Source organism: Miniopterus natalensis, chromosome 10, assembly GCF_054644295.1.
Source record: "Miniopterus natalensis isolate mMinNat1 chromosome 10, mMinNat1.hap1, whole genome shotgun sequence".
NCBI lineage: Eukaryota > Metazoa > Chordata > Mammalia > Chiroptera > Miniopteridae > Miniopterus > Miniopterus natalensis.
Genome location: NC_142090.1, coordinates 25879577 through 25906838, shown reverse-complemented (window position 1 = coordinate 25906838; position 27262 = coordinate 25879577). Strand labels below are relative to the sequence as shown.

The 27262-nt window shown below is 37.9% G+C and overlaps 1 protein-coding gene across 1 annotated transcript in view; it reads right to left on the bottom strand.

Moving 5' to 3' along the window:
* CTTNBP2 (cortactin binding protein 2) overlaps window positions 1–27262 on the bottom strand; it is a 152950-nt gene that overhangs the window by 85013 nt on the left and 40675 nt on the right. The window contains exon 3 of the mRNA XM_087821053.1: window positions 788–1012. Within this exon, the coding sequence (XP_087677179.1) occupies window positions 788–1012 (225 nt within the window). The remainder of the gene's footprint in view (window positions 1–787; window positions 1013–27262) is intronic.

Sequence of the window (27262 nt, the reverse complement as noted above, 5' to 3'; positions counted from 1 at the left end):
ATTTCTCACCATAAACTTTGCAGGCCAGAATAAAGTGGCAAGAAATATTCAAAGTGATGAAAAACAAGGAACTACAACCAAGATTACTCTACCCAGCAAAGCTATCATCTAAAACTGAAGGTCAGATAAAGAGCTTCACAGATAAGAGAAAGCTAAAGGAGTTCATCACCACCAAACCAGCACTACAGGAAATGTTGAAGGGTCTTTAAGAAGAAGCTAATGAACAAAAGAATCTGATGAACTAAATAGGTCCAGAGACATTGACACATGTAAGAGACAATCATATTTCAGAGGAAAGAGGGAAGGGGGGGTGGAGGGTGGGAAGAGATTAACCAAAAAAGTTATATGCATATATGTATAACCCATGTACACAGTCAATAATGGGGTGAAGTCCTGGGTAGGGGGTAGGAATGAGGTGGAGGGGATCGACTGTGGGGGGAAATGGAACACCTGTAATACTTTCAACAATAAAGATAAATTAAAAAATAAAAAGTATGTGTTGTTCGGGGAGGCGAGGAGTGGGGAGGAAGTTGGTTTAAATGAAACACACGTGAGTGAGCAGGAGCCTGGAGGTCCGCAGCGTACAAAGCTATCAGACACCAGACGCGAGTTAATTTTGAGTGACAGTTGAAAAAACCACCAGAATCTGTCAGAATTTTGCATTTCTAAGTATTTATCCCAACTCTTCTTGAAAACAGAATATTTAAGAACAAAGGATATCCTCAGAGATATTCTCTGCTTCCTACACTGTATTACAGGAAAAATGAATGTTTGGAAGTCTCAATACCTTCTTTTGTCTGCTCTCCGCAGCAGCCAGCTGTGCAGACATCCTTTCTTGCATTTTTCTGCAGTGGGCCATGACTGCTTCAAGGATGGAGAGGGGGTTGGTACAAACTGGCTTCTTTTCTTTATCGCTAGCACCCGCTTCATAGTCTCTCTGCAGTGCCAAGAATGGGTCATTTAAATTAAATCTTCCATACCGTTCCTGGATAAATACCTCCTTCCTTCGAGCCTAGAACAAATCAGAGGAATTTATTGAAGAAAGAAAGAGATAGGACATTTATAAGAATGTTTTGTGATTACTTTTCCACATGATATTCACAACTGTTTTGAGTAATGGTTTACAGATGATGTCAGGAGTGAGCAAGACACGAGGGGAATTTGTCCCCAATCCTGATAGCCTAGCATGCCACTGCATCTATAGTACTTTTAAATTTTCTTGCCTTAAGAATATTGTCTTTTAAATTACAAATGATACACATATATTTTTCCCATGATGACCACTCCTCCAAGGAAATGAATTTTTGATGTAGTCTTTTCTAATTTAAAGTAAAATCAGAAAGATCAACAATTAAAATAAGTTTTAGCAGAAGTTCAAAACTAAAATTATCTCTGTATATATATATTATATTTCACATAATACTTATCAAGTCACATAATATAAATCTCCTACAAGTTTTGTATAGCCAGAAAGAATGTATAAGGATATTTGCTAAAGAAGAAACTACTTCATAACACAACATTCACATTTTCAACATTCACAAAATTTACAACATTCACATTTTGTGAAGTTTGAACAATTACAAAAGGCCTCCAGAAAATTTAAGAAGATGTAAATATCTTTCCCTACCAAGTACCTCAGCTGGTTAGAGCAGCGTCCCAATAAGCCAAGGTTGCAGGTTTGATCTCCAGTCAGGGCACATACAAGAAGCAACCAATGAATGCATAAATAGTGGAACAGCAAATCACTTTTTCTGTCTGTCTGTCTTGCCCTCTCTTTCTTTCTCTCCCTTCCTCTCTTTCTTTAAAAACAATTTTTAAAAGTATGTATATTTTTTAAAAGATGTAAATATCTCATCATTGAAGGGCATTAAAATATAGTTCATAGAATCCCAGGAAAGAATGCAACCTCATTTTACTCTAAATGTCAGTCCATCAGTGTCAGAGTTAATTGCACATCCACATGGCACTAAATGCAATTTTAGATAATTAGCTTACAACAGTCTTTGCATAAAATGGAAAATAGCAGTAGAAATATATTGAAGACTATCAACATTTTCCTAACTCAGGTCATTTAGGAGAGCCCCTAGAAAAAATTATTCTGTCACTGCTAGTGGAAAAATAAAAATTACTTTATTATAAATCAAGCTTAATTGTCTAAAATGTGAAGCATGTTTTCTAAAGATACATTACATACACTTCCTCACTTTAAAAGCAACCACACTAAAACTAAACTTTTCCATTTTCAGACTACTGTCAGCAAGCCAACAACTAGACAAACACAAGTGCAAATGACATTTTTTTTCCTATTACCAAATTAGATCAATTTGGAGATGTAATTTATAAGAAGTCCAATTTCACTACTAAATTTAAGCTAGCTTTCAAAGCATCATTTGAAACTTAAAAGTTAACACTGTTTATGAATCAAAAAGCATTTGATATTTCTAGATTCACTTTGTCTCTTGATTTTTATTCAATGTAGTAATTCATCCCCCACCCCTGGATAAAAACTTGAGAAAGCCCCATGGTTTTTCTAATTACCTTCTCTAATACAAGCCTATAGTCACTTTAAGACATAAAACAGTCTCCATTTGGCTATTAGAATATCCAGCTTCAGTGGTATAATAGCTTCCCTTCCCTAGCCAGCTAAGATCTGCTGCAAGTTTAACATGCACCACTTAGGAAGGGGGTGTTTATGAAAACATCTTTCTTTTTATCCAAATCTTCTCCCCTTTTCTAAGCTGTTTTAGTCCTCTCTGGGTTGGAAGGGACTGGAGGTAGATGGTAAAGATGGAGTTAAGAGGTGCAGGAACATTCTACCTGACTGGTTCACTAGCCTTACCAACTGCTGTGGTGAATATTTAAAACCACTAGTTTCCCAGAGTGCTTGGTGACTTTAGAGGACCAACGTTTCTTCTCTCACTGCTGAGGCCCCTTCATCCATAGTTTCCTCAATGTATGTCATAAATTTAGGACAGAATACATAATCTGTGGGGTCCAGTAAAAATAAAACATAAAGCTGTTTGTTTAAAAAATTAAGAATTTCAAGATGGTGCCAGCACACCATTTAACCAAGCATGGGTCTCTTCTAAGTGCATGGCCCTTTGCCATGATATAGGTTGCGCACCATGAAGCTAGCCTTCCATATACTCCTTATGTAGTATATCTAGAAAGCAGTTTTTATGGGCTGAGGTTCCATGTTCTCACAACTTCTCTATTAAATAGGGCCTGAATCAATCTCATTCTGACACTTTGATGTCTATGGCCCAATGTAGTCTATAGGAAACCCTCATGAATCTTCATCTAAACAAAATCTGGCCGTTCAAGATGACCACTGAAACGACCATTCTGTCATTTCCACAGGATTCCTGCTTTTCATATCCGCCTCCATTCAGCCCACCAAGGCCTTCAGGAGAAACTTGTTAAGTCATTAATTTTTGTCCTTGAAGCCCCTTTCTCTCAACTTGAAATGAAGTGAGAAGCAACTGGGTGGGGCAGAATACAGCACAATTCTCTCCAGAGAAAAGCTCTTTGATAAAAACCTTTCTCTTTAATCTCCAACAACTAGGTTCTTTTATACCCTCAATATGGGCAAGGAATTTAAAAATCAAAACTGGATTTAAAAATTTCTTCTGAAAATTTTGTACCTTCATCCTCACTTTAGTATCAAATATTTATCATTATGGGTCCCCTGCTAAAACTTACATTTTAACAGCCAGTTATAATTACCTGATGTCTACTCACACATATGCTTCGATTTTTCTTGTTCATTTTAAGCTCTTATAATAACTCTATTAAGTAGGTAGGCTCATATTATAGATAAGAAAACTTAAGCTCTGAGAGGGCAAGGGGCTTGTCCAAGGTTGCAATGCTAGAAGTGGTAGATCTAAGACTCACTCCAGCACTCTGCCTCCAAGCTCTATGCTCCATTCTCTGCTTTCTTTTCCTCAGCTTTGCAGTCTACTCTCCACAGTACTGCTTACCCAGTACTCAGTCACTTCAAAGTCTATGTTTCCTTAAATTCTAAGACACAAAGCAGATGTATCTAAAAATTACTTTTTAAAATTTACTTTTCTCATAATTTTGTCAGATGTAAGTTGTTCCCTGTAAGTGTTATGTTATCTTTGTCTATGCTGCAAAGGCCTATTTTAGGCCTTTTTTAAAAAAAAAAAATTCTGTTTACTCCATCTTTGGACCAGTAGGGGTCAACCCATATCTGGTATTCATCCACTCTATCCATAAAGTAGATAGAGTCTCCTCGAATATCTTTACTTTTCAGCTGGTTATCATTAATTTTCTTCTCTAATATGGAGATTCAGTGGGCAGACTGATACAAATTTATATCACTGTGTTCCTTTCAGCTGAGAGTAAGAGGAAGCTAGAGGCACAGCCCCTGCAAAGGATTTGAATATAGACTCTGCCACTTCCAAGTTATGTAAATTTAGGCTGATTGCTTTATTTCTCGGGTCTTTACCAGTTTCATGAGGATAATAGCTTCCTAACCCAAGGTTTTGTTGTTCTTGTTGTTGTTTTGAAGGATTAATGAAATAATGCAGGTAAGGCATTTAGCTGTACCTGGGCAATAATGAGCATGTAATAAATGATAGTTATCATTTCAATAATGATGACACTCTTTCTAGCTTGTTTTTGCCTATTTTTATATCCTTTAGATTATTATCTCACAGAAATGAGAAGTTGGGGATCAGACACCAGTGCCAAAGTCCCCATGTTATTTAGAGCTCTCAGGAGAAGTTTATAAAGTGTGTAGTGTGCTGGATGATTGTTTTCATGTATGCACCCACACCTGTACTACTATTCTGTCTCTTCCATTGCACTGCATACCTTAAGGGAAAAGCCTGTGCTTCTAAGATCCATTATTCTAGAGCCCTCTCAGTGTATGTGGAAGGACAAGCACTGAGGGTGCACTCATGAAAAGTTACACGTTAAAAGAGTCAGCATGCCCACTGTTAGACAGGTATGAGCAGAGCAAGGACTGTAGGCTGGGTACAGAGACTCAAAGGGCAGAAAGCACCAGATGCCTAGCAAGGGGCAAAACTGGGAAAACAAGAACCATGTCCCTAGGTTAACCTATCCTCCCCCAGCATACTGCTGGTCACGCAATTTAGACCCCTTGAGCATTTCCTCCCTAAAGATAACATCTAGGTCTCAGTTGTATTTCAGCTCCAAGCACAGAAAAGCAGCGAAACCAGACAAGTGGCACTGTGGCTGCCTCAGAAACAGCTACATTGACAAATGACCCCCTGCCCTGGAGCCAACCAATCAGTGGACTCTGAAAGAACACAACTGGAAAGCTGATGAATATTCTATTAAGACCCTCCCGAGACCTCCCCTTTTTCCACCTGAAAGAAAGAAATATGCTCAGGCCAAAGGACCCAGTTCTTGCTCCCCACCAGAGGAGCACACCAGTGCCATCTCCCTCCCCTTTCTTCCCTCCAAGGGGAACCCCACAAGATTGCAGCTCCTCCCCCGGGCTTACCCCTGAGCCTGTCTCCAGGGCCCCCTTCTCTCTCTGACTTCTCAATGAGGCTCTCCTGTTGCTTCTTCTATGCACCTTCTTTGTTTCATTGTCCTAAGTATACTTTTGCTGCCATCATGGACCCAATACCCTTTGACTTGGTGTTGAGCAGCCCTTCCCTTTGGATATCCCTACCCCCATCCCTTTTCCTTAAATAAATTCAATTTTTCCTTATTCACTGCCTGAGATGGCTATTTAGCCTGCCCACGCACCACCAACCTTAACCTTTCACCCAAGGATGGAATGAAGTCATCATCATCCAAAAGCTACAGTAACACATGCAAATACGACACTCCATGAACAGGGAAAATATAAATAATTCCTTTGAGATATTTTTTTAAAGGATTACAGAGCAAAAAGCAACGACTCAGAACAAAATACTAGAGAATCCTATTTCAATACCACCCTTTAATACATAAAATGAGTTCTAATGTAAATCAAATGATGTGTTCTGGTGTACCACATTTAGGGAAAGGAGGTACTGTTATGCCATTAACTTTAGAAGCTTTGCCATTACTAATGGATATGATTTGGAGCTTTCAGGGTGAATTTAGATATCACATGTAAATATTCTATTTGTGGCACTTAAATAACAAATGTACTTCATTTGCTGAAGTTCTAAGTCATATTCGTCATGCTAAGTTTTTTAAGCTTCTAGATACCGAGTAAATTGATAGAATTTGCCAACAAAATAATCCCATCAAAAACATATCAAATTTTGTGACATTATAGTGAACCAGCAAAATAACAGTTCCTGGTAAAGAGATGACTTAGAACATGTGTAAGAAAATATGTTTCCAATGATTAAAAAGAAAATAGGATTTGACTTGATCACTGATTTTTAAAATAAGTGTTTGAAATATAGGCTTTTGTTGAGTGGTCACATATTGTCTAGAGAAGCAATTACCACTTTTGGGGACTGAATAGTCCTATACCAAGCACATTGGCAGGGATTCTGCAGGTACCCGCTTCACATGTGCTGGACCAAATTTGTGTTCTAATAATCCCCAGATAGGTTTTCCCCTCCACCTGCATGTTATTCACAACATCACGGCTGCAAAGAAGTATTCTTATTTGGCTTTAATCATCTAGGACTTTTAACTCACAACAAGAAAAAACAGCATTAAACATCTTTCCTAAAAATGAACATATAAGCAGTTACCCAAACAACCAAACAAACCTCAAAGAATGCAAGGTAGCTTCCTTGAAATGTTTTAATATTTCAAGAATAATATAGTTAGACGATGTGATAATGTCATAAATATCTGCTTATTTGCGACTCGAGAAAAGAAATGTGTTAACAGTGTCAACATAATTATTCCCACGCAATTTTTAAAAAGTGAAAAACAAAGAATTAAAGGCAGTGTCTTGTCTAATGGGGATAATATAACAGATAGTTTCTGTGGGCAGAGGTTGTGATTAAAATTTTTAAATATGCTCCCTTTTATAGCTGCAGGAAACAAAAGTTCTCTTGATTAAAAATAAAAGTTCCCAGGACACAAAGAGAATGATGGAGACAGTTTTGCTCTGGTACTATGCCCTCCCCCAACTCCCTAAGAAACCCCCTTTGGTCACTGAGGAGTTAACACTAATCACAAAAATGCTGAGCATCTAGAAAACATAAACAGAAGGATCTTAACAATCTCACCTTTCACCAACTGAAATGACTTACAATCAAGAAAAAAGCAATGTCAATGGTTTGAAAGCAGTCTTTATTCAAACCCTGCCAGTAATTTTTACCACCATTAAATGTTCCCCAGTTCTTGAATGTATACCTGCTGTTACTCCCCACAGCAAACCAGAAAATGGCTGCAGCCGCTAGGAAAGATTTACTACACAGATCACAGGGCATCCCTGGGACAAAGCAGAATCCCTGGAGGCTAACTTCATCATATGACTGCAATAAAGATGTGTGCCCCTGGGACAGGTTGCAGATGTGCAAACTGTTGGTTGGACACTCCTCTTAAGTCAGAGGCACAGGGACCTAATAGGCAAAAGGTGAGCGGAAGAGCTGATCTTTTTCAAGGGACAGACAGATCTGCAAGACAAGTGGCATATGAAGGAACAGGGTAAGAATCAATTTCAGATCATGCAATTTTACCTTCCTTTAAGGGCAGCTGTGAAAATGCTCTATAAACCACCAACTGTGGTACATAGGTTAGTTGGTATTATTAATATAAAACTGTTCATTTATCACAGGCCAGTTTGTGTTGGTTCATATCAGTAAAATGCTCAACAATTTGTGTTTCTGCCAGACTCTTTTTACATCTCATCATTTATTCAAGCAAGGTCTACGCATGGGCCATTTTTCTTCAGCAATCAGCTGCCTTGTCTTCTTTATTCTGCTGGGCATTTGTGAGAATGGGAAGGGAGTACTTAACTAATCTGTAATAGAGAATTATAGAATACTGTAAACATGTGTTATACATTATGAAATGGTGAAATGTGCTGTATCCTCCAAAGGAGTTTAGGCCAAGATGAATGGGAATCATATCCTGAGTCTCCATCATGAGTCATGACTTATGATTGGCTGTGATCAATTTCTGAAGACTAAACCTGAACTATAAAGTCTATTCTTGTAAGAATCCAATTTCTATTATCCAAGCTATGCCACCCACTTTCTCACTGAAAGACTCCACGGCCTCAGACCAGATAACACCACTCTTCTGTGTAGGTGGCACATGACAGTGCTCACTGGAATTTGCTGCAGGAAGGAGACTGGAACCCTGCCATTCCCACCCCCTCAGTTCTGGAGCAGCCACTGCTCTCATCTGTTTTTGCCCTCTAACATCCTTAGTCTCCTGCTAACATTCCTGGAGAACACAAGGACAGTGAAATAACAATATTAGGATGGGACTAAGGTCATCACCCTTTGCCAAAACCATGTGAGCTCTCAAAACTCTGATCAGTTATAGGGAAGTGTTACATAAAACTAAAGCCTGTGGTCACAGTCCCTCAGCCAGGGTAGACAATGCTACCATTCATATTTCCTTTTCATCCGAATGCCTTTGCTTTGCATACAAGATCAGATGATGCTATGAAATGTCCGAGAGGACATACATCCCTAGGAGCAACAGGCCTAGGAATAGGGTATCCAGAAGCACTTGTCACACATTCCTGAGTGACTGTCCCCCTATGAGGCTAGCCAACAGGAAAGGACTCAAGTATAATTTTACAGCCTCTGTGCTATAGTAAATGCCCAAATGGGAATCACATCCAAAGCCCAGGTCACAGCCCCACATTCATACCAATTGACCTAACTGCACATCAGAATTTCTAAAAGGGGATCTGTCAAAGTACATATGAAGCATAATGAGAGTTGTTTGAGCTGACTCGGTACAGCCATGCATTTAGAAGATCCCTCTAAAATATCGTGCTTGGAAGTGAATTCACAGACTGTTTTGCCTGTATAGTCTATTTTTAAATATTGGGGCCAGGTACATGGATGTTTGCAGCTGTGTTTGAGAAGTAAAGGATAACATAACATGTACTTTCTTGAAATTAAGTCTGGCATCCACAGAAACAATTCCTACTCCATTACATAAGTAACAGTATCAACAGAAGAGTCCAAAAAAGTAGCAAAAAAATCAATTTATTTGAAAAATCATAATAGCCCATTTCCAAAATAATTCTTTCTTTTTCAATTTAAAAAATATATATAGTTTATTTTTTTCCATCACCATTTATCACTCTATGCCCTCTTCCACCTCCACCTACCCAACTCCCCACTGTAATCACCACACCGTTGTCCATTACTTTTCTCTTTTTTTTTTTCTCTTTTGCTCAATTCCTCCAATACTATCCCCAACACCCCACCACTACCACCAACCACCATAGCTGTCTGCCTGCTTTCTATTTATGAGTCTGTCTCTATTTTGCTTGGTGGTTCAGTTTGTTCATTAAATTCCACAAATGAATGAAATCATATGGTACTTATCTTTCTCTGAATGGCTTACTTCACTTAGCATAATGTTCTCCAGGTCCATCTAAGCTGTTGCTAAGGGTAAAATTTTCTTCCTTTTTACAGCTAAGTAGGATTCCATTGTATAAATGACCACAACTTTTTTATCCACTCATCTACTGATGGACACTTGGGCTGCTCCCAAACCTTGGCTATTATAAATAATGCTGCAATGAACATAGGGGTACATATATTTTTTTGAATTATTAGAATTATTAGTGTTTCAGGTTTCTTTGTATAAATTTCCAGAAGTGGAATTGCTTGGTAATGAGTTTTTGAACATCAAAAGAAACCATCAACAAAATGAAAAGGCAATCCACTGAATGGGAGAACATGTTCACCAATGACACGTCTGATAAGAATTTAATATCCAAATTTATAAAGAACTTAAAAAATTCAACACCAAAGCACAAACAATCCAATTTAAAAATTGGCAAAAGACCTGAAGAGACACTTCTCCAAACAGGACATACCGATGACCAATAGACATGAAGAGATGTTCAACATCACTAATCATCAGAGATGCAAATTAAAACCACAGTGAGATATCATCTCCCACCTGTGAGAATGGCTGTCACCGATAAATTAACAAACAAGTGTTGGCAAAGATGTGGAGAAAAGGGAACCCTTGCGCACTGTTGGTGGAAAAGCAGATTGATGCAGTCACTGTGGAAAGCAGTATGGAGTTACCTCTAAAGATTAAAAATGGAACTGCCAAAATAATTCTTTCTGAAGCTAATTTAGTATTAGTAACAGTCTTAATTTTATTATTTCCCAATGTTAAAATGCCCCTAAAAAAAGATTTTTTTAAACACACACGACACATATGAGGTATACAAAGAGGCAATCAAATTCTCTTTAAGTCATAAAGGATAACAATAAAATAAGTCACTCCTAAAAGACCTGTGTTAGTGTTTTTGCTATGATACCATTAAGCCACAAAGTCACACTAGGAGGCCCCCATCAAGGGTTCCAATGGGTATCTTCTAAGGTCAAGAAATTCATCAGCACCTTGATATACTAAGAATCTACGCTAGGATTACTAAGTCCATTAGCCCATGTTTGAGTGAAAGGATCAGAGAGACATCAGAACACACTACGCATGGTATCCCTATTTCTTTTCTCTCACTCTTCAAGTGTGAAGAACTAGGAAATAAGAATTGAAAGTGAGACTAAAAAATTAGAAATCCAAACCTACAGCCACTGGGAGGAACATTGTCCCCAATGCTGAAACATTATTTGGAGGGAAAAGAGCTCCAGGAAGGCATGAAAACCACTAAACATCTATGGTTTTGCAACAGCATTGGATTATTTTTCCTTCATTACAAAGAACTCATTGGTAGAATGAATACCACTCTTCCGTGAATACATGGCCCTGGAGACTGCCTGCTTCCCAGGAAATGAACACATTTCAGTCTGAATTAATTGAAAAAGTAATGATTGTTTTTGTTTCATAAGGTCATAACTGGAATTTATATTTGAACTTTCCTTTGGGGATGAATAGTCTAGATTACCGAATGGTCAAAGAAAAAGGCTAATGGTGTTTCCACATGTAAGCTTTTTCTCCCCCCAAAGTAATGAAAGTTTAAGTTAAGGTAAGGTATGATTCTAACTATGGTTAAAACATTTACTATATTATTGTATTTTCACTTTAAATTCTAACACTTGGGGAAAAGGAAAACAAAAAGAGCTTATCAAAGAGTCAAAGAGTTTAGTTATCTGGGGGGGGGGGGGCCTGAATCACGTGGATAGGGAAAAGGATCAGAGCTCACAATTTATTTATTTTTTTTAATTTTACTTTTGTTTAAAATATTACAGATGTCCCTTTTTCTCCCCAATGACCCATTCCACCCCGTCCCATCCCTCTCCCCAGTCCCTCTCCCCACCATTGTCTGTGTCCTTAGGTTGTTCATATATGCATATAAATTCTTTAGTTACTCTCTCCACCTCCACCCACCCACCCTCCTCCAGCCCTCTGACATTCGTCAGTCTCATCTATGCTTCCATGTCATTGAATCTATTCTGTTCATCAGTTTATTAAGTTCTTTAGATTCCATGTATAAGCGAGATCATGTGATGTTTGTCTTTCGCTGCCTGGCTTATTTCACTTAGCATAATTTTCTCTAGGTCCATCCATACTGTCCCAAAGGGTACGAGATTCTTCTTTACAGCTGCGTAGTATTCCATGGTGTAAATGTCCCACAGCTTTTTTTATTCACTCATCTACTGATGGGCACTTGGGCTGTTTCCAGATCTTAGCTATTGTAAACTATGCTGCTATGAACACAATTTCTTAATGTCCTTGGCTCCAACAGCCTTCACGAGAACTCTCCTCAACATCCTCATGTCCTCAGACTCCATCGTGTCTACGCAAAGATCTCAGAAAAGGTGCCTTCCTTTTCCCCCAGGGCATCTCCCCTTCAAACACTTGTTCTCTCCATCCAGTGTAGAGCTCACGTTCCTCCAGATGCTGTTTCTTCAAACCATTACTTCTCAATACCGTATGTTTGGGTCCATCAAGAATCTTCCATCTGTGCTTTCTTAGGAGGCTGAGCAGTGTTAAAGTACACAAGAGTATATTTTAAAGCCAATACACATTTGAAGTCTACAAACTCATCTGTGCTCAAGGAACCAAGACTTCTATAGATCTAGTGAATCATATTGGCTAGAAGGAGTCCTATCCTCCCACAGGTACCTGGTTACATAGTAGACATTCCAAAACTTCTCTATGCTCCCCCTAACCCATCCTTGTCCTCCTTATGACATTCAACCTTGCTTTCCTCCTCCTGCTGGTAATCATTTGTTTTTTCAGTACTCTCAAAATTCTGTTCCTCCCCTTTTTATCTTTCTCAAAGGAAACTGTTTCTTTGCTCCTAAGGTTAATTAATTCTATCTATGCTTTCTCTTCCATCCCTACCTCCTTTTATCTTTAAACTGCTACAAATAGTACTCTGAGACCAAAACTACTTCTTCCAGACCCTTAAATTCAACTGCCTGCTAAATAATTTACCTTGGGTGTTTCAACAAGCCCAGCAAACTCAAAAAGTACCAAACAGAACTCTTCATGTTCTCCACCACACACCTTTCACCTCACATATCCCCTTGGCTGTGGCAACACCACTTTACAGTTCACCTGAAACCTGAGTGTCAATAGAGATACCACTTTCTCCCTTCTCATACCCACATCTAATCAGTCTAGGTTTCACATTTCTACAACCTAAATATTGCTCATATATATCCCCTCCTCTGTATTCCAGCCATCAGCGTCTCACTCTAGCCTTTTGTCATCTTTCCCACTAACACTTGCAAGAATCTCCTTTGTGGTCTCCACATCTCCAGACCTGACACCAGTCCAATCAATCTTCCTCTTTGTTGATAAGAAGGATTACCCTGAAATTCAGGTCTAAGGTATTACCACATTGCTCAGTCTGTCAAGAGCTCTTTATTACTTCCAATGCTATTGCAAATTCATCAGTTGTTCAGTGGCTCTAATGCCTTTCTGGGGCCCTTCTCCTTCTAAATAATGTATAAGCTATGAAGACAACGTTCCTCCCAGTGGCTGTAGGTTTGGATTTCTAATTTTTTACTCTCACTTCCAATTCTTATTTCCTAGTTCTTCATACTTGAAGAGTGAGAGAAAAGAAATAGGGATACCATGAGTAGTGTGTTCTGATGTCTCTCTGATCCTTTCGCTCAGACACGGGCTTATTAGTCCTAGGGTAGACTCTTAGTATATCAAGGTGCTGATGAATTTCCTGACCTCAGAAAATACCCATGGAGCTCATGATGTTGACCACATAGTGTGATTTTGTGTCTCAATAGTATAATAGCAAAAACATCCTCCCAGGGCTAGCTGATGATTAGAGATGGCAAATGACTCTCTGGGGAATGTGACTTTTATATGCAAACCAACTAATCTAGATCCCATGCCCCCATTTATCAAGCTCTCACACATTAAGCCACTATCCCCGGCCTTAATCACCCCAGGGCAAGACCAAGGGCAGTCCCTATATCCGGGAGCCTTCTAAAATTATTCAACCTAGCCAAACTAAGCCTACTTACCTTGACTACCAATTCCCTCACAAGGAAACCACAATAAAGGCTTTGCCTATTTTTTCTCTCACTCCTTCTAGCTCCTGACTGACCCTGGTGCTTCCCCATGTGGCCCTGTGTGGCAATGCTGTGCTTCTAGGGATCTGAGTATAAAAACCTCTTCCTTCATAACAGTCATTTTCATGTTTTTGTGTCTTACCATAACTGATTAAAAGAAATCCTGCGTACATTTTAAAACATGCTTAAACTACAAAACTATTCACAAGGCCCTGAATGCACCATGCCATTGCATACCTCTATGCATAGCTGGTAAATTGTATTCTTCCTATGAGACTCAATCTCTAGTTTGTTTTTCTCTGTAAAGCTTCTTCTGACCACCCCAGTGCTGATCCTCTCCTCTTTCTGCCACCACTGTATTTTGCATACACCTTTGGCTGAACATTTGCTTTTCCACCACAACACAGTTATATGCTTGAAAGTCTATCTCTCCTCTCTTCCAAAACAAGCTAGGCTGTGAACTACAAGAAAGATACTAGGGCACACTTATGTTTATTATGAGCACTGAGCCTAGTACACAATAAAAACTCAATGAATTCTTCATAAATTAAATGTACATAAATAGTGTTAGTATTAAATAGTGCTAATGACTAGCTTTGTTGCTTTGAAATAGTTTTCCAATTAAGAATTTCTGCTAGTGCCCGGCCAGTTGAGCACTGACCTAGGGTCAAGGAGATCGCTGTTCAATTTCCCATCAGGGCACAAGCCGGAGTTGTGGGTTTGATTCCCAGTTGGGGTCATGCAGGAGGCAGCCAATCAATGACGACTCTCTCATCACTGATGTTTCTCTCTCTCTCCCTCTCCCTTCCTCTCTCTTAAATCAATAAAGATATATTTTTTTTTTTTTTAAAAAAGCTCAACTCAGTAGACTATTTAAAAAAAATTTTTCAACTGGAAGGAAAAGTTGATCAGGAATAACCTTACTCAGCTTACTTTCAATCATTTAAACTATTGAAAAAATATATATAGGTAAATAGATAGATAGGGTAACATTCTTCATGGTAGCTCAACCAGTCAAATGTAGTGACTTCTGAATCTGGTTTTATACATATACTTGGCTAAGGGTATGAGATATAACCTTAAAATCCACAATACAATACCTTCAAAAATCAGAGAAGATAATCTGATTCTTACCTAACTGGGGACTTAAGTTAATTTCCTTTTGATTTCCCTGTTTAAGATTTTCTTTTGTAATTCACTCCATTTAGGAAATGATATAAAGCACACATCTAAACAAACTGATCTCTCTTTTCTCCCTCATAAAAGGCAATTTAAAATTTCATTTAACTGTTAAGTTGTTAGACTTCAAGGTAAGTACATAGTTTGGGGAAAATAATATATACCTATGTCAATTTATTACAGAACTATAATAAAATTAACACTAAAAAATGAACAAACATTACTTTTTAAAGTGTTGACCATAATTTATCCATCTTAACATTTGGAAAAATCTTATTTAGCCTATTGCTTTAAAAAAGTAATGAGCTTTTATAATTTGTTCTATTTTGTTTTGAACACAGGAAAAGGAGTACACAGACTAATTCTTTGGTCCACATGGAAGGTGGTAGGTTGGGTTTACTTATATTCTCAAACCAAAAGAATTCTGGTCCTTCAAAAGCTACACAGGCCAAAAGGTGCAGGTTTTACTTGTTTATTTAGGTGACTCAAAGTTATGCAACAGCGTTCCAATTTTCCTCCTCTCTTTAGATAATTGCTAGCATCAATAAAAGGAAAACAGCTTACGATGCTCAAGTCCTTTGGTAGAGCTCTGAACCCAACTAGGCCAGCTGCCATGTGTGAATGGATGTTCTGACTGCCAATCTTCCCACAGGAGACTGTTAAAGTTGCCTTTGAAAAGTGTTTGCAGGAGCAATTCTCTCTCTGAGCCCCAAAGAGAGCATAATGAGTTATCAGTGTGTCTTGTCCACATGAAAAACAAGTACACTAACACACATGGCTCATCTCACTTAAAGCTAGAGGGTCTGGTTGAGCATCTGGAAAGAGACTGGAGATTCTAGAGATGCAAAACCACATAATTCATTCCAGAATGAAGATCCTGGTTCTAAACTACCAGGATTTGAATTTTCGCTCTAAAATTTCCTAGCTCTGTGACCTTTGCCAAGTTGCTAACCACTCTAAGCCTCAGTTTCTCATGTGTAAAATGGAGATAATAATACCTAAGTCATAGGATAGTTGTAAGGCTGAAAGAGATAATTAATGTACACTGCACAGCATGTTGCTGTTGCCTGACACAGGGACACGTCTTCAGTTCTGTCCCTCTCAGTAAGAGAAGATAACTTATATACTTATAAACTACTCAGGCTAAGTTTGGGCTGGAGAGCAGGCTATAGGAGGCATTATCAAGACTGATGTTCCTGCTTCCTCCTGTTACTTCAAGTTTTAAATATAAGCAATGTTCTTGGATTAGCAAACTAAGACCTGCTGCTAAATTTTTTCAAAGCCTATTTTTAGAGAGCAGTTTTAGAGTCACACTAAAATTGAGAGGAAGGTACAGAGATTTCCCATACACTTCCTGCTTCTACACCTGCACAGCTTCCCCCATTATCAACCACCACCACCAGAGTGGTACATTTGTTACAAGTGATGAACCTACATTGGCACATCATAATCACCCAAAGTCCACAGTTTACCTTAGGGTTCGCTCTTGGTCTTGTACACTATATGGGTTTAGACAAATGTATGATATATATCCGTTTTATAGCATCATACAGAATAGAACTGCTGCCTAAAAATACTCTTTACAGCATTTGTTTATCCCCCTCCCCCTCTCCACTCCTGTCATGGTCCACTGATCTTTTTGACTGTGTCTGTTTTGCCTATATGAGAATGTCGTAGTTGGAATCATGCAGTAGGAAGCCTTTTCAGTTCGGCTTCTTTTACTTACCAACATGCATTTAAGGGTCTTCCATGTCTTTTCATGGCTTGACACCTCATTTCTTTTTAGAACTGATTAATATTCCATTGTCCGGATGTACCACTGTATGTTTATCCAGTCACCTACTGAATGACATGTTGATATTGTCCAAGTTTGGGGAATTATGAGAAAAAAAAAAAAAGGTGCTATAAACATCTGTATACAGATTTTTGTGTGGACATAAGTTTTCAACTCCTCTGGGTAAATACCAAGGAGCATGATGGCTGGATTATAGGGTAAGAGTATGGTTAGTTTTGTAAGGGACCTCCAAACTGTCTTCCAAAGTGGCTGTACCATTTTGCATTCTATCAGTAATGAACAAGATTTCCTGTTTTCTACATCCTAACCAGCATTTGGTATTGCCAGTGTTTGGATTTTGGCATTCTCATAGGTGTGTAGTGCTGCAAAATATTTTATCATTTTGATATTGTCATAAGTAGCTAGTTATTATTAATAACAGGAAGAGAGCAAAGAGGAGGCCAGACATTATAAGCATGATTATTTGGGCAGCTTCACCAGGAAGCAGCAGCTTCACCAGGAAGCTACAGCTTCACACTCCCCAGGGAACTACTGGTCCATTCCCTGCAGACCACGGTGAGAAGGGGTCAAACAAAGGGGGAGATGGTACATGCACAGTAAAGTCAGGGTGATGTAGTGAAAATGCTTGCCTGTCAGTTTAGCCTGGGAACAATGGATTGGCTAGGGGGTGGACCTTATCAGAAATGCATGAAATCTTGAAAGGTTAAAATCCCCAAAGAGTTCTCTTGCTCTTTCGCTCTTATTCATGCTTGCTCTCTCTTGCTCCGTGACCCACACTAGCATGTGCATTCACCTGTTCTATCTCCATAGTCATGTGGCCTTAAGCAGCTGCATGGCCCATGGTCCTGTGGACCCACACATAATGGACTGCAGCTGGGAATACAAGCTAAGCTAGCCAGATGCTAGATTGCACTATACTTTTATACAGAACAGAAATTCAAGGCAGTGGCCTTAATTCTGGCCCTGCTGAAGACACAGTTGGACTTCTTCTATGGCAATACAAAGATGGGACCTTGGAGGGGAACTCCCTTAATTTTACATCATCGATAAAGCTTTCCATGAAACCCCATCCTCCCATGGGGGCCTCAGGAAATTAGTTTCCTCATGGCACCCCAAGAACTCCACTTGCATCAATAACAGTTCTATGTTTTCTTTCCCCCTTATATGTTTCTCTTTAAGAGTGGTATTTTATGAATACTGACTGAGAGGATTAATAAATGTAATAAACGTAAGTATAGAAGATACTGTTAGAAAAGAGAAGGGTCTCAAGGTCTGGGCCATTTTTACTAAATGCTATTCATGCTAAACATTAAAATGTGGCACAGTACTTTGCAAACCAGCTGTAAACAGGATGAGCTTGACAGGAACCCAACCCAGTAAGTGTAGCCAACTGAAATCAACATGCAATTGACTAATAGAGTATATTAAATGTATATAAGCAATGGCTAAGCCCCCTTTCAGGGAAACAGAGCTTTGGATATGAATCCAGTCTCCTTTACTTGCTGCAATAAAATAAAACTATGTTGCAACAACCACTTCTCATTTTTTAAAAGAGCACTCCAGGTGGTGAACCCCTTGAGTTCAGTAACAATACCCTAATGCTCCAATTCTACAAATGTTGTACATTTCAGAGAAACCAAGGCCTGTCTTGGTGAGACTGAGTTCTGACTGACATTGCTTGAGTCCTTGGGTTTAGCCACATACCTAAAAGCTCGACTTATTCCTGTGATTTTTCAGTTAAATGAGCCAATACATTCCTTGAGAGGTATTTGGTCTCTGTCATTTGCAACCAAAAATTTCTCAATAATAGTGGCACTTAATTCCACATATTTATAACAACAATACCACCAATAACAACAAATGTTCACTTGTTAACATCCACCAGCCTAAGAAACTTTAACTGCTTTCTCACCTCCATTTACCCTCAATGACAGCATCCTTTTCAGATTCTTTCTGATTTCCACTTCTCTCTTGGTACACCATGGCTACTTTCTTTGCACAATCTCTCCCAGTTAAGGAAATACAAACTATTTATATTAAAGAATGGACAAGTGACCCCAGAAAGTTGGCACCCACATGAAGCTGTAGCTCACAAGATCACAAGATCCTTCAGCATCTGACCTTTGTCAGCCTTCTCAGCCTTACTTCCTACTACCCTATTCCTCCCGCTAGTCCATTTGTTCTCAGCCAACCCACAAACACATAACAGGAACAAATCATTGTTTAAAATGAAAAATGTGGGGTACTGCTTATGTGGCAAGATAACTAAAATATCAGCCTAAGGGATATAATCTCCTGAGGGGAGAGATATAGACTTCACATAGAGGTAAGTACCATGTAACAAGATGCTCAGTAGCACTCACTAGTTAATTATTTCTACAAACCTTCCCAAGCATCAAAGCCCATCCTTGGTGTTAGCAACCACCAGGGTAAAACAGAAAAAAACCTAGACTCTGAGCCCAAAGATCAGAGTTCTGCAACTACGACCAATGCAGTGTTGACCTGCTGAGTGGCAGTTTCCCACTATAAAAATGGGGCACATACAAAATGCAGGGCACAAAACATCAGCATATTCTCTAATGCACATATTATTAAACAGTTCCACACAGTATATGATACCTTGTTAGGGGGCATAACTTAGAAAAACTTTCTTCTCTTGAGACACTAATCATTATACAGGAAGAAAAAGAAAAAAAATTTAAATTCATTAACAAATACTAACTCTGCAATATTACAGCCCCAATCTTTGCAAACGACCCTAGCTATTAAACAAATTTATAGATCTGAAATTCAGTCTTTTTTTGACAAATGATCAGCTATTTAACAAGTGACGCAACTTGGGAGACTTGGTGCAGAAATTCTCCAAAATCTACTCTTTCATTTATAGGGTCCAATTCTTTTTTTTTTTTTAATCCTCACTGGAGGATGTTTTTTCCATTGCTTTTCAAAGAGAGTGTGTGTGGGGGGGAGAGAGAGAGAAACATCAATGTGAGAGAGACACATCAATTGGTTGCCTCCTGCATGTGCCCTAATAGGGCGGAGCCTGCAAATGAGGTATACCCCCTTGGTAGGAATCAAACTCAGGACCCTTCAGCCCATGGGTGGATGCTCTAACCACTGAGCAAAACTGGCCTGGGCTACAGTCTTACATATCACCTTTGACTGTGCCTTTACAAAAACGGTAATGAAAACAGTGACATATAAAAAACTGAAAGAAACCTGCATGAAAATAAAGATTTTAGGACTTACTATAGTTTCTCTAGGCTTGTTCCTATAATAAGTCTTATTTTAAAATTCTCACCCACGGGCATGTCCAGAGAGAGAGAGAGAGAGAGAGGGAGGGAGGGAGGAGGGGGGGAGGGAGAGAGAGAGGGAGGGAGGGAGTGGGGGAGAGAGAGAGAGAGACATTGATGTCACAGAGAAACATCCATCAGTTGTCTTCCTCACATGCCTGGACTGGGGATCAAACCCACAACTCAGGCATGTGCCCAGACTAGCAACCGAACCAGCCACCTTTAGGTGCATAGGACAATGCTCAACCAACTGAGCCACTCCAGCCAGGTGATAAATCTTTTTAATAATAAACATTATATAGCATCTGGAAACCACTGCACCATTTTATTATTTAGAATTTTTTCATTTCTTTAAAGTGTTTTCCACATTTTCTTTAATAATGTATATGGATTTTCCAAATGGGACTTAAAAAAATATCCTCCAAAATGCAATTTCCAAAAGTTCATAGTCATTTCCCAGAGAAATATATTAAAATTCACTTTAAGGCCTCTCTACTCTATTTAAAGTAAGAACTGACCTATTTTTTTCTTAGCACAAAATCTTATCACAATTATTAACATTTTTCCACATTTTGTTCCCATCACCCTATCTGACACATCACAAAGGCCAGAAAACTATTAGCTATTACTATTAGAGTTTGCATATGCAGCCTCATTAAATCCTAACAACCAAATTAAGATAGCTATACCCCATTTGTCCAAGTGGTAAACTGAGATTTAAGAAACGGGAATAATTTTTCTAAAAGTCACAGAGCTAATACAGGCAGTCTGGACTTATTTACAAAGCCCTGATTAGTATCATAGAACTACCTTAAAAATGCTTCTAGTAGTTGATGAAATACTTCAGTATGACTAAAGGGATCATAATAAATGAAAAACTCCAACAGACTTATAATGGGACAAATCATTGTATTTATTATACTAAATTATTAATTTTAATAGTATCCAAGCACTGGACTCTTACAAATGTGTTCTTTTGTTCATTGAATTTAAGGGTTGACATTAACAATGCCATACAGGTTTCAAGTATATCACTGAGAACATCATTTGCACACTGCATCATGTACCCATCACCCAAAGCAAAGTCTCTTTCCATCCCTATCTAGCCCCTCTTTGCTAAACTCCACCTACCCCTTCCCCTCTTTCCCTCTGGCTCTCATCACACTGTGGCCTGTGTGTCTATGTGCTATAAATATATGGTTTGGGTTTTTTTGCTTAATCCTTTCAACTTCTTTCATCTAGCCCCACACCACTTCCCTCTGATAGCTGTCACTCTGTTCCATGTATCCATGCCTCTGTTTCTATTTTGTTCAACAGTTTAATTTGTTCATTAGATTCAACATATAAGTGAGATCATATGGTATTTGTCTTTCTTTGACTGGCTTATTTCGCTTAGCATAATAATCTCCAGGTCCATCCATGCTGCCACAAAAGGTAAGATTTCCTTCCTTTTTGTGGCCAAGTAGTATTCCATTGTGTAAATGTACCACTGCTTTTTTATCCATTCATCTACTGATGGGTACTTGGGCTGGTTCCAGATCTTGGCTATTGTAAGTAACACTGGCAATGAACATAGGGGTGCATATATTCATTCTGATTAGTGTTTTAGGTTTCTTTGGATATATTCCCAGAATTGAGATTGTTGGGTCAAAAGGCTGTCCCATTTTTAATTTTTTGAGAACTTCATACTGCTTTCCACAGTGGCTGCATCAATCTGCATTTCTATCAACAGTGCACAAGAATTCCCTTTTCTCCACATCTTGGCCAACACTTGTTATTTGTTGATTTATTAATGGTAGTCATTCTGACAGGTGTGAGGTGATACCTCATGGTGGTTTTAATTTGCATCTCTAATTATTAGTGACACTGAGCATCTTTTCATGTCTATTGGCCATCTGTATGTCCACTTTGGAAAAGAGTCTATTCAGTTCCTTTGCCTAGCTTTTGATTGGATTGTTTCTGTTTTTGGTGTTGAGTTTTATAAGGTTTATATAAATTTTGGATATTAACCCCCTATCAGATGCATCAGTGAATATGTTCTCCCATTCACTGGGTTGTCTTTTCATTCTGTTGTTTCCTTTGCTATCCAGTAACTTCTTAGTTTGATGCAGTCCCATTTTTTGTTTCTTTTGTTTCCCTTGCCTGAGGAGATACATCAGCAAACAAATATTACTACAATAAATGTCCAAGATATTACTGCCTAAGTTTTCTCTAGGATTTTTCTGGTTTCAGGTCTAACATTTAAGTCTTTAATCCACTTTGAGGTATTCTTGTGTATTGTATATGAAGGTGGCCTAGTTTCATTTTTTTGCACATATCTGTCCAACATTTCCAACACCATTTACTGAATAGACTATCTGTACCCCATTGTATGTTTTTGGTCAAGTATTAATTGACCAAAAAGGTGAGGGTTTATTTCTATTTTCTCTATTCTCTTCCACTGATCTATATGTCTGTTTTTATGCCAGTACAATGCTCTTTTGATTACAATGGGTTAGTTGATAGATTGATATCAGGTAGCTTGATTCCTTCAACTTAGTTCTTCTCAAGATTCCTGTGCCTATTCAGGGTCTTTTGTGGTTCCATACAAATTTTTGCAATATTTGTTTTAGTACTGTGAAATATGCCATTGGTATCTTGATAGGAATTGCATTGAATTTATAGATTGCTTTGGGTAGTATGGATATTTCAATGATGTTAATTCTCCCTATCCATGAAAAAGGTATATGCTTCTACTTATTTATATCTTCTTCAATTTCTTTTTTCCTTCTTCAGTGTCTTATAATTTTCCAAGTGCAGGACTTTTATATCCTTGGTTAAATTTATTCGAGGCATTTTATTCTTTTTGAGGCAGTTGTGAGTTGGATTATTTTCTTAGTTTCCATTTCTGATAGTTCATTATTGGAGTATAAAAATGCAATTGATTTCTGGATATTTATTTTGTATCCTTCTACTTTACTGAGTTCATTTATGAGTTCTAGCAGTTTTTAGTGGAATCTTTAAGGTTTTCTATATAAAGTATCATGTCATCTGCAAATAATGACAGTTTTACTTTATCCTTTCCCAATATAGATGCCTTTTATTTCTTCTTCTTTGTGTCTGATAGCTGTGGCTAGGACTTCCAGTACTATGTTGAATAAGAACGGTGAAAGTGAACATCTCTGTCTTGTTCCTGATCATGAAATATTCAAAGTAATGAAGAACAATAATATAAAACCAGCAAGGCTATAATTTTAAATTGAAGGAAAAACAGAGAGTTTTCCAGACAAGAAAAATCTAAAGGCGTTTGTTACCACCAACCCAGTATTAGAAGAAATGTTAAGGGCTGAAGAAGAAGGAAGAAGAAAAAACAAAGAAACATAGTCAAAAAAATAAAATGGCAATAAATACATACCTACCAACAATTACTTTAAATGTAAATGGCTTATATGCTAACACATGTTGTCTACAAGAGGCCTGCTCAAAAGAAAAGGTACACACAGACTAAAAGTAAAGGGATGGAAAAAGATATTCATGCAAATGAAAATAAAAAGAAAAGCTGCTGTAGCAATACTTATATATGACAAAATAAACTCCCTTTGTTGACTGTTTCTTCAGCTGTGCAAAAGCTTTTCAGGTTGATGTAGTTCCCATGTGTTATTTCCTTTGTATCCCTTGACCAAGGTGATAATACCAGAAAAATATTGCTACGAGAAATGTCTGCAATTTTACTGCCTATGTTTTCTTCTAGGAGTTTTACAGTTTAGTTTATTCCTGTGTATGGTGTAAGTTGGTGGTCTAGTTTCATTTTTTTATATGTATCTGTCCAATTTCCCCCACACCATTTACTGAAGAAATGGTCTTTACGCAATTGTATGTTCTTGTCTCCCTTGTCAAATATTAATTGACCACAAAGGCATAGGTTTATTTCTGTGCTCTCGATTCTGTTCTTATGCCAACACTTTGCTGTTTTGATCAGTATGGCCTTGTAGTATAGTTTGATATCAGGTAGTATAATACCTCCAACTTTTCTTTCTCAAGATTGCTGAGGCTACTTGGCATCTTTTGTGGTTCCATATAAATTTCTGGAATCTCTGAAATCTAGATCTGTGAGATATGCCATTGGTATTTTAACAGGAATTGAGTTGAATCTTGAGTAAGGCCTTTTACCTCCTTGGTGTAATATATTCCTAGGTACCTTATTTTTCTTTTTGTTGCAATAGCAAATGGGATTGATTGCTTAACTTCTCTTTCTGATAGTTCATCATTGATGTATAAACATGCCATCGATTTCTGAATATTAATTTTGTATCCTGCTACTTTGCTGAATTCATTTATTAGATCTGACAGTTCTTCAGTGGTCTTAAGCATTTTCTACAGAGAATAACATGTCATCTGCAAATAATGAGTTTTACTTCCACCTATCCAATTCAGATGCCTGTTATTTCCTTTTCTTGTCTGGTTGCTGTGGCCAGAATGTCCAGTACTATATTGAATAAGATTGGTCAAATGTGAACAGCCTGTCTTGTTCCTGATCTTAAGGGTAACACTTTTAGTTTCTGCCTATTGAGTATGATGTTGGCAGTAAGTTTGCCATATATGGTCCTTATTTTGTTGAGGTATGATTCGCATATTCCCACTTTGCTGTGAGCTTTTATCATAAATGGGTGCTGGATTTTGTCAAGTGCTTTTTCTGCATCTATGGATATGATCATGTGATTTTTATCCCTCATTTCATTTATGTCCTGTATCACATTTATTAATTTGCAAATATTACACCAACCTTGCATCCCTGGAATAAAGCCCACTTGATGATGGTGAACAATCTTTTTAATGTATTGCTGCATCTGGTTTGCTAATCTTTTGTTGAGGATTTTAGCATCTATGTTCATCAGGGATATTGACCTATAATTTTCTTTCTTTGTAGTGTCTTTATCTGGTTTTGGAATTAGGATAATGCTGTCCTCGTAAAATAAGCTTGGAGTCTTCCTGCCTCTTGAATTTTATGGAATAGTTTGAGAAGGATAGGTGTTAGGTCTTTGAATGTTTGGTAAAATTTGTCTGTTAAGCCCTCTGATCCAGGACTTTTGTTTGCTGGGAGCTTTTAGATTACTGCTTCCATTTCATTAGTTGTGATTGGTCTATTAAGACTTTCTGATTCTTCCTGATTCAGTTTTGGAAGATTGCATGTTTCTAGGAATTTAACCATTTCTTCGAGACTGTCCAATTTTTTGGCATCTAGCTGTTCATAATATTTTCTTATAATCCTTTGTATTTCTGTGGTGTCAGTTATTTCTTCTTTGTCATTTTTGATTTTATTTATTTGGGTCCTCTCTCTTCCTATGTCATTTATTTCTACCCTAATCTTTATTATTTCCTTCCATTTAGCTCTGAATTTTGTTGTTCTTTATCTAATTCTTTTAGGTGTAGGGTTAGATTGTTTGAGATTTTTCTTGCTTCTTGAGGTAGGCCTCTAATGCTACAAACTTACCTCTCAGGACTGCTTTCACTGTGTCCCATAGGTTTTGGGTTGTTGTGTATTCCTTTCTATTTGTCTCCAGGTAACTTTTGATTTCTTCCTCAATCTTGTTGTTAAGCCATTCATTTTTATTTTTATTTTTTAATATATCTTTATTGATTTCAAAGAGAAAAAAGGAGAGGGAGAGATAGAAACATCAGAGATGAGAGAGTCATTGATTGGCTGCCTCCTGCATGCCCCCATCTGGGGATCTAGCCCGCAACCCGGGCATGTGCCCTGACCAGGCATCGAACCCTGATCACCTGGATCCTAGGTCAATGCTCAACCGCTAAGCCACACCTGGCCGGGCAAGCCATTCATTTTTAAATGTCATGTTATTTAGCCTCCATGTGTTTGAATATTTTTCAGGGTTGTTTTTTTTTTTTATTGTCACTGATTTTCTAGTTTCATACCATTGTGGTCAGGGAGGATCCTTGATATAATTTCAATCATCTTGAATTTATTAAGACTTATTTTGTGTTCTAACATGTGGTCTATCCTTAAGAATGCTCCATGTGCCCTTGAGAAGAATGTATATTCTGCTGCTCTGGGATGAAATGTTCTGTAAATATCAATTAAACCTTTCCAATTCAGTGTGTCATTTAAAATTGCTGTTGCCTTGTTCATTTTTTCTCTGGGAGATCTATCCATTGATATCAGTGGTGTGTTAAAATACCCTACTATGACTGTACTGCTGATGATCTCTCCTTTAATGTCCACCAAAATTTTCTTTATGTATTTGGGTGTTCCTATATTGGGTGGATATATGTTTACCAGGGTTATACCTCTTGTTACATCGACCCCTTATAGTATTATGCAGTGACCTTTATTGTCTCTTGTTATGGCTTTCATTTTGAAGTCTATTTTATGTCAGATATGAGTACTGTTACCCCAGCCTTTTAAAATTTCCATTTGCATGGAAATTTTTTTCCATCCCTTCACTCTCATCCTTGTGAGTCTTTTGTTCTGAGGTGTGTCTCTTATACACAGCATATATTTTGATCATGCTTTCTTATCCACTCAGCAACCCCTATGCCTTTTGATTGAAGCATTTAATCCGTTTACATATAAGGTTATTATTGCCATTTTATTCTTCATACCTATGTTCCCCTATTTCTTTTTTTTTTTCTTCTTCTTAAAGCAGGTCCTTTAACATTTCTTGCAATACTGACTTAGTGGTAATGACCTCCTTTAGCTTCTTTTTTTGCCAGGAAAGCTCTTTATTTCGCCTTATAGTCTTGTTGGATAGAGTAGTCTTGGTAGCAGTTCTTGCCTTTCATCCTTTGAATATTTCATGTCAATATCTTCTGGCCAGCCTGAGGTGATGCTGTTGAGAAATCAGCTGACAGCCTTATGAGAGCTCCCTTGTAGGTAACTGTCTCTCTCTTGCTGATTTTAATATTCTGTCTTTGTCTTTAACCTTTGCCATTTTAATCATGATGTGTTTTGGTGTGGCTCCCTTTGGGTTCATCTTGATTGGGACTCTCTGCTTCCTGAAATTGTATGGCATCTTCCTTCTCCAGGTTAGAGAAGTTTCTGCCATTATTTCTTCAAACAGGTTCTCGATCCCTTCCTCACTCTATTCTCCTTCTGGTATGCCTATAATGCAGATGTTGTTAATGCAGACCTCTATTTTGCCCCAGAGGTCCCTTAGACTGTTCTCATTTTTTTTTAATTTTCTTTTCTTTCTGATGCTCTGCTTAGATACTTACTATTATCTTGTCCTCTAAGTTGCTGATTCGATCCTCTGCTTCATTTAACCTGCTTTCGATTCCTTCTAGTGCATTTTTCAGATATTGTAAATATTTCTAATTCATTCATTTTTATGCTTTCTATGTCCATTTATTTATCTATTCATTTACTTTTATTGTTGAGAGTGCTTACTACCTCT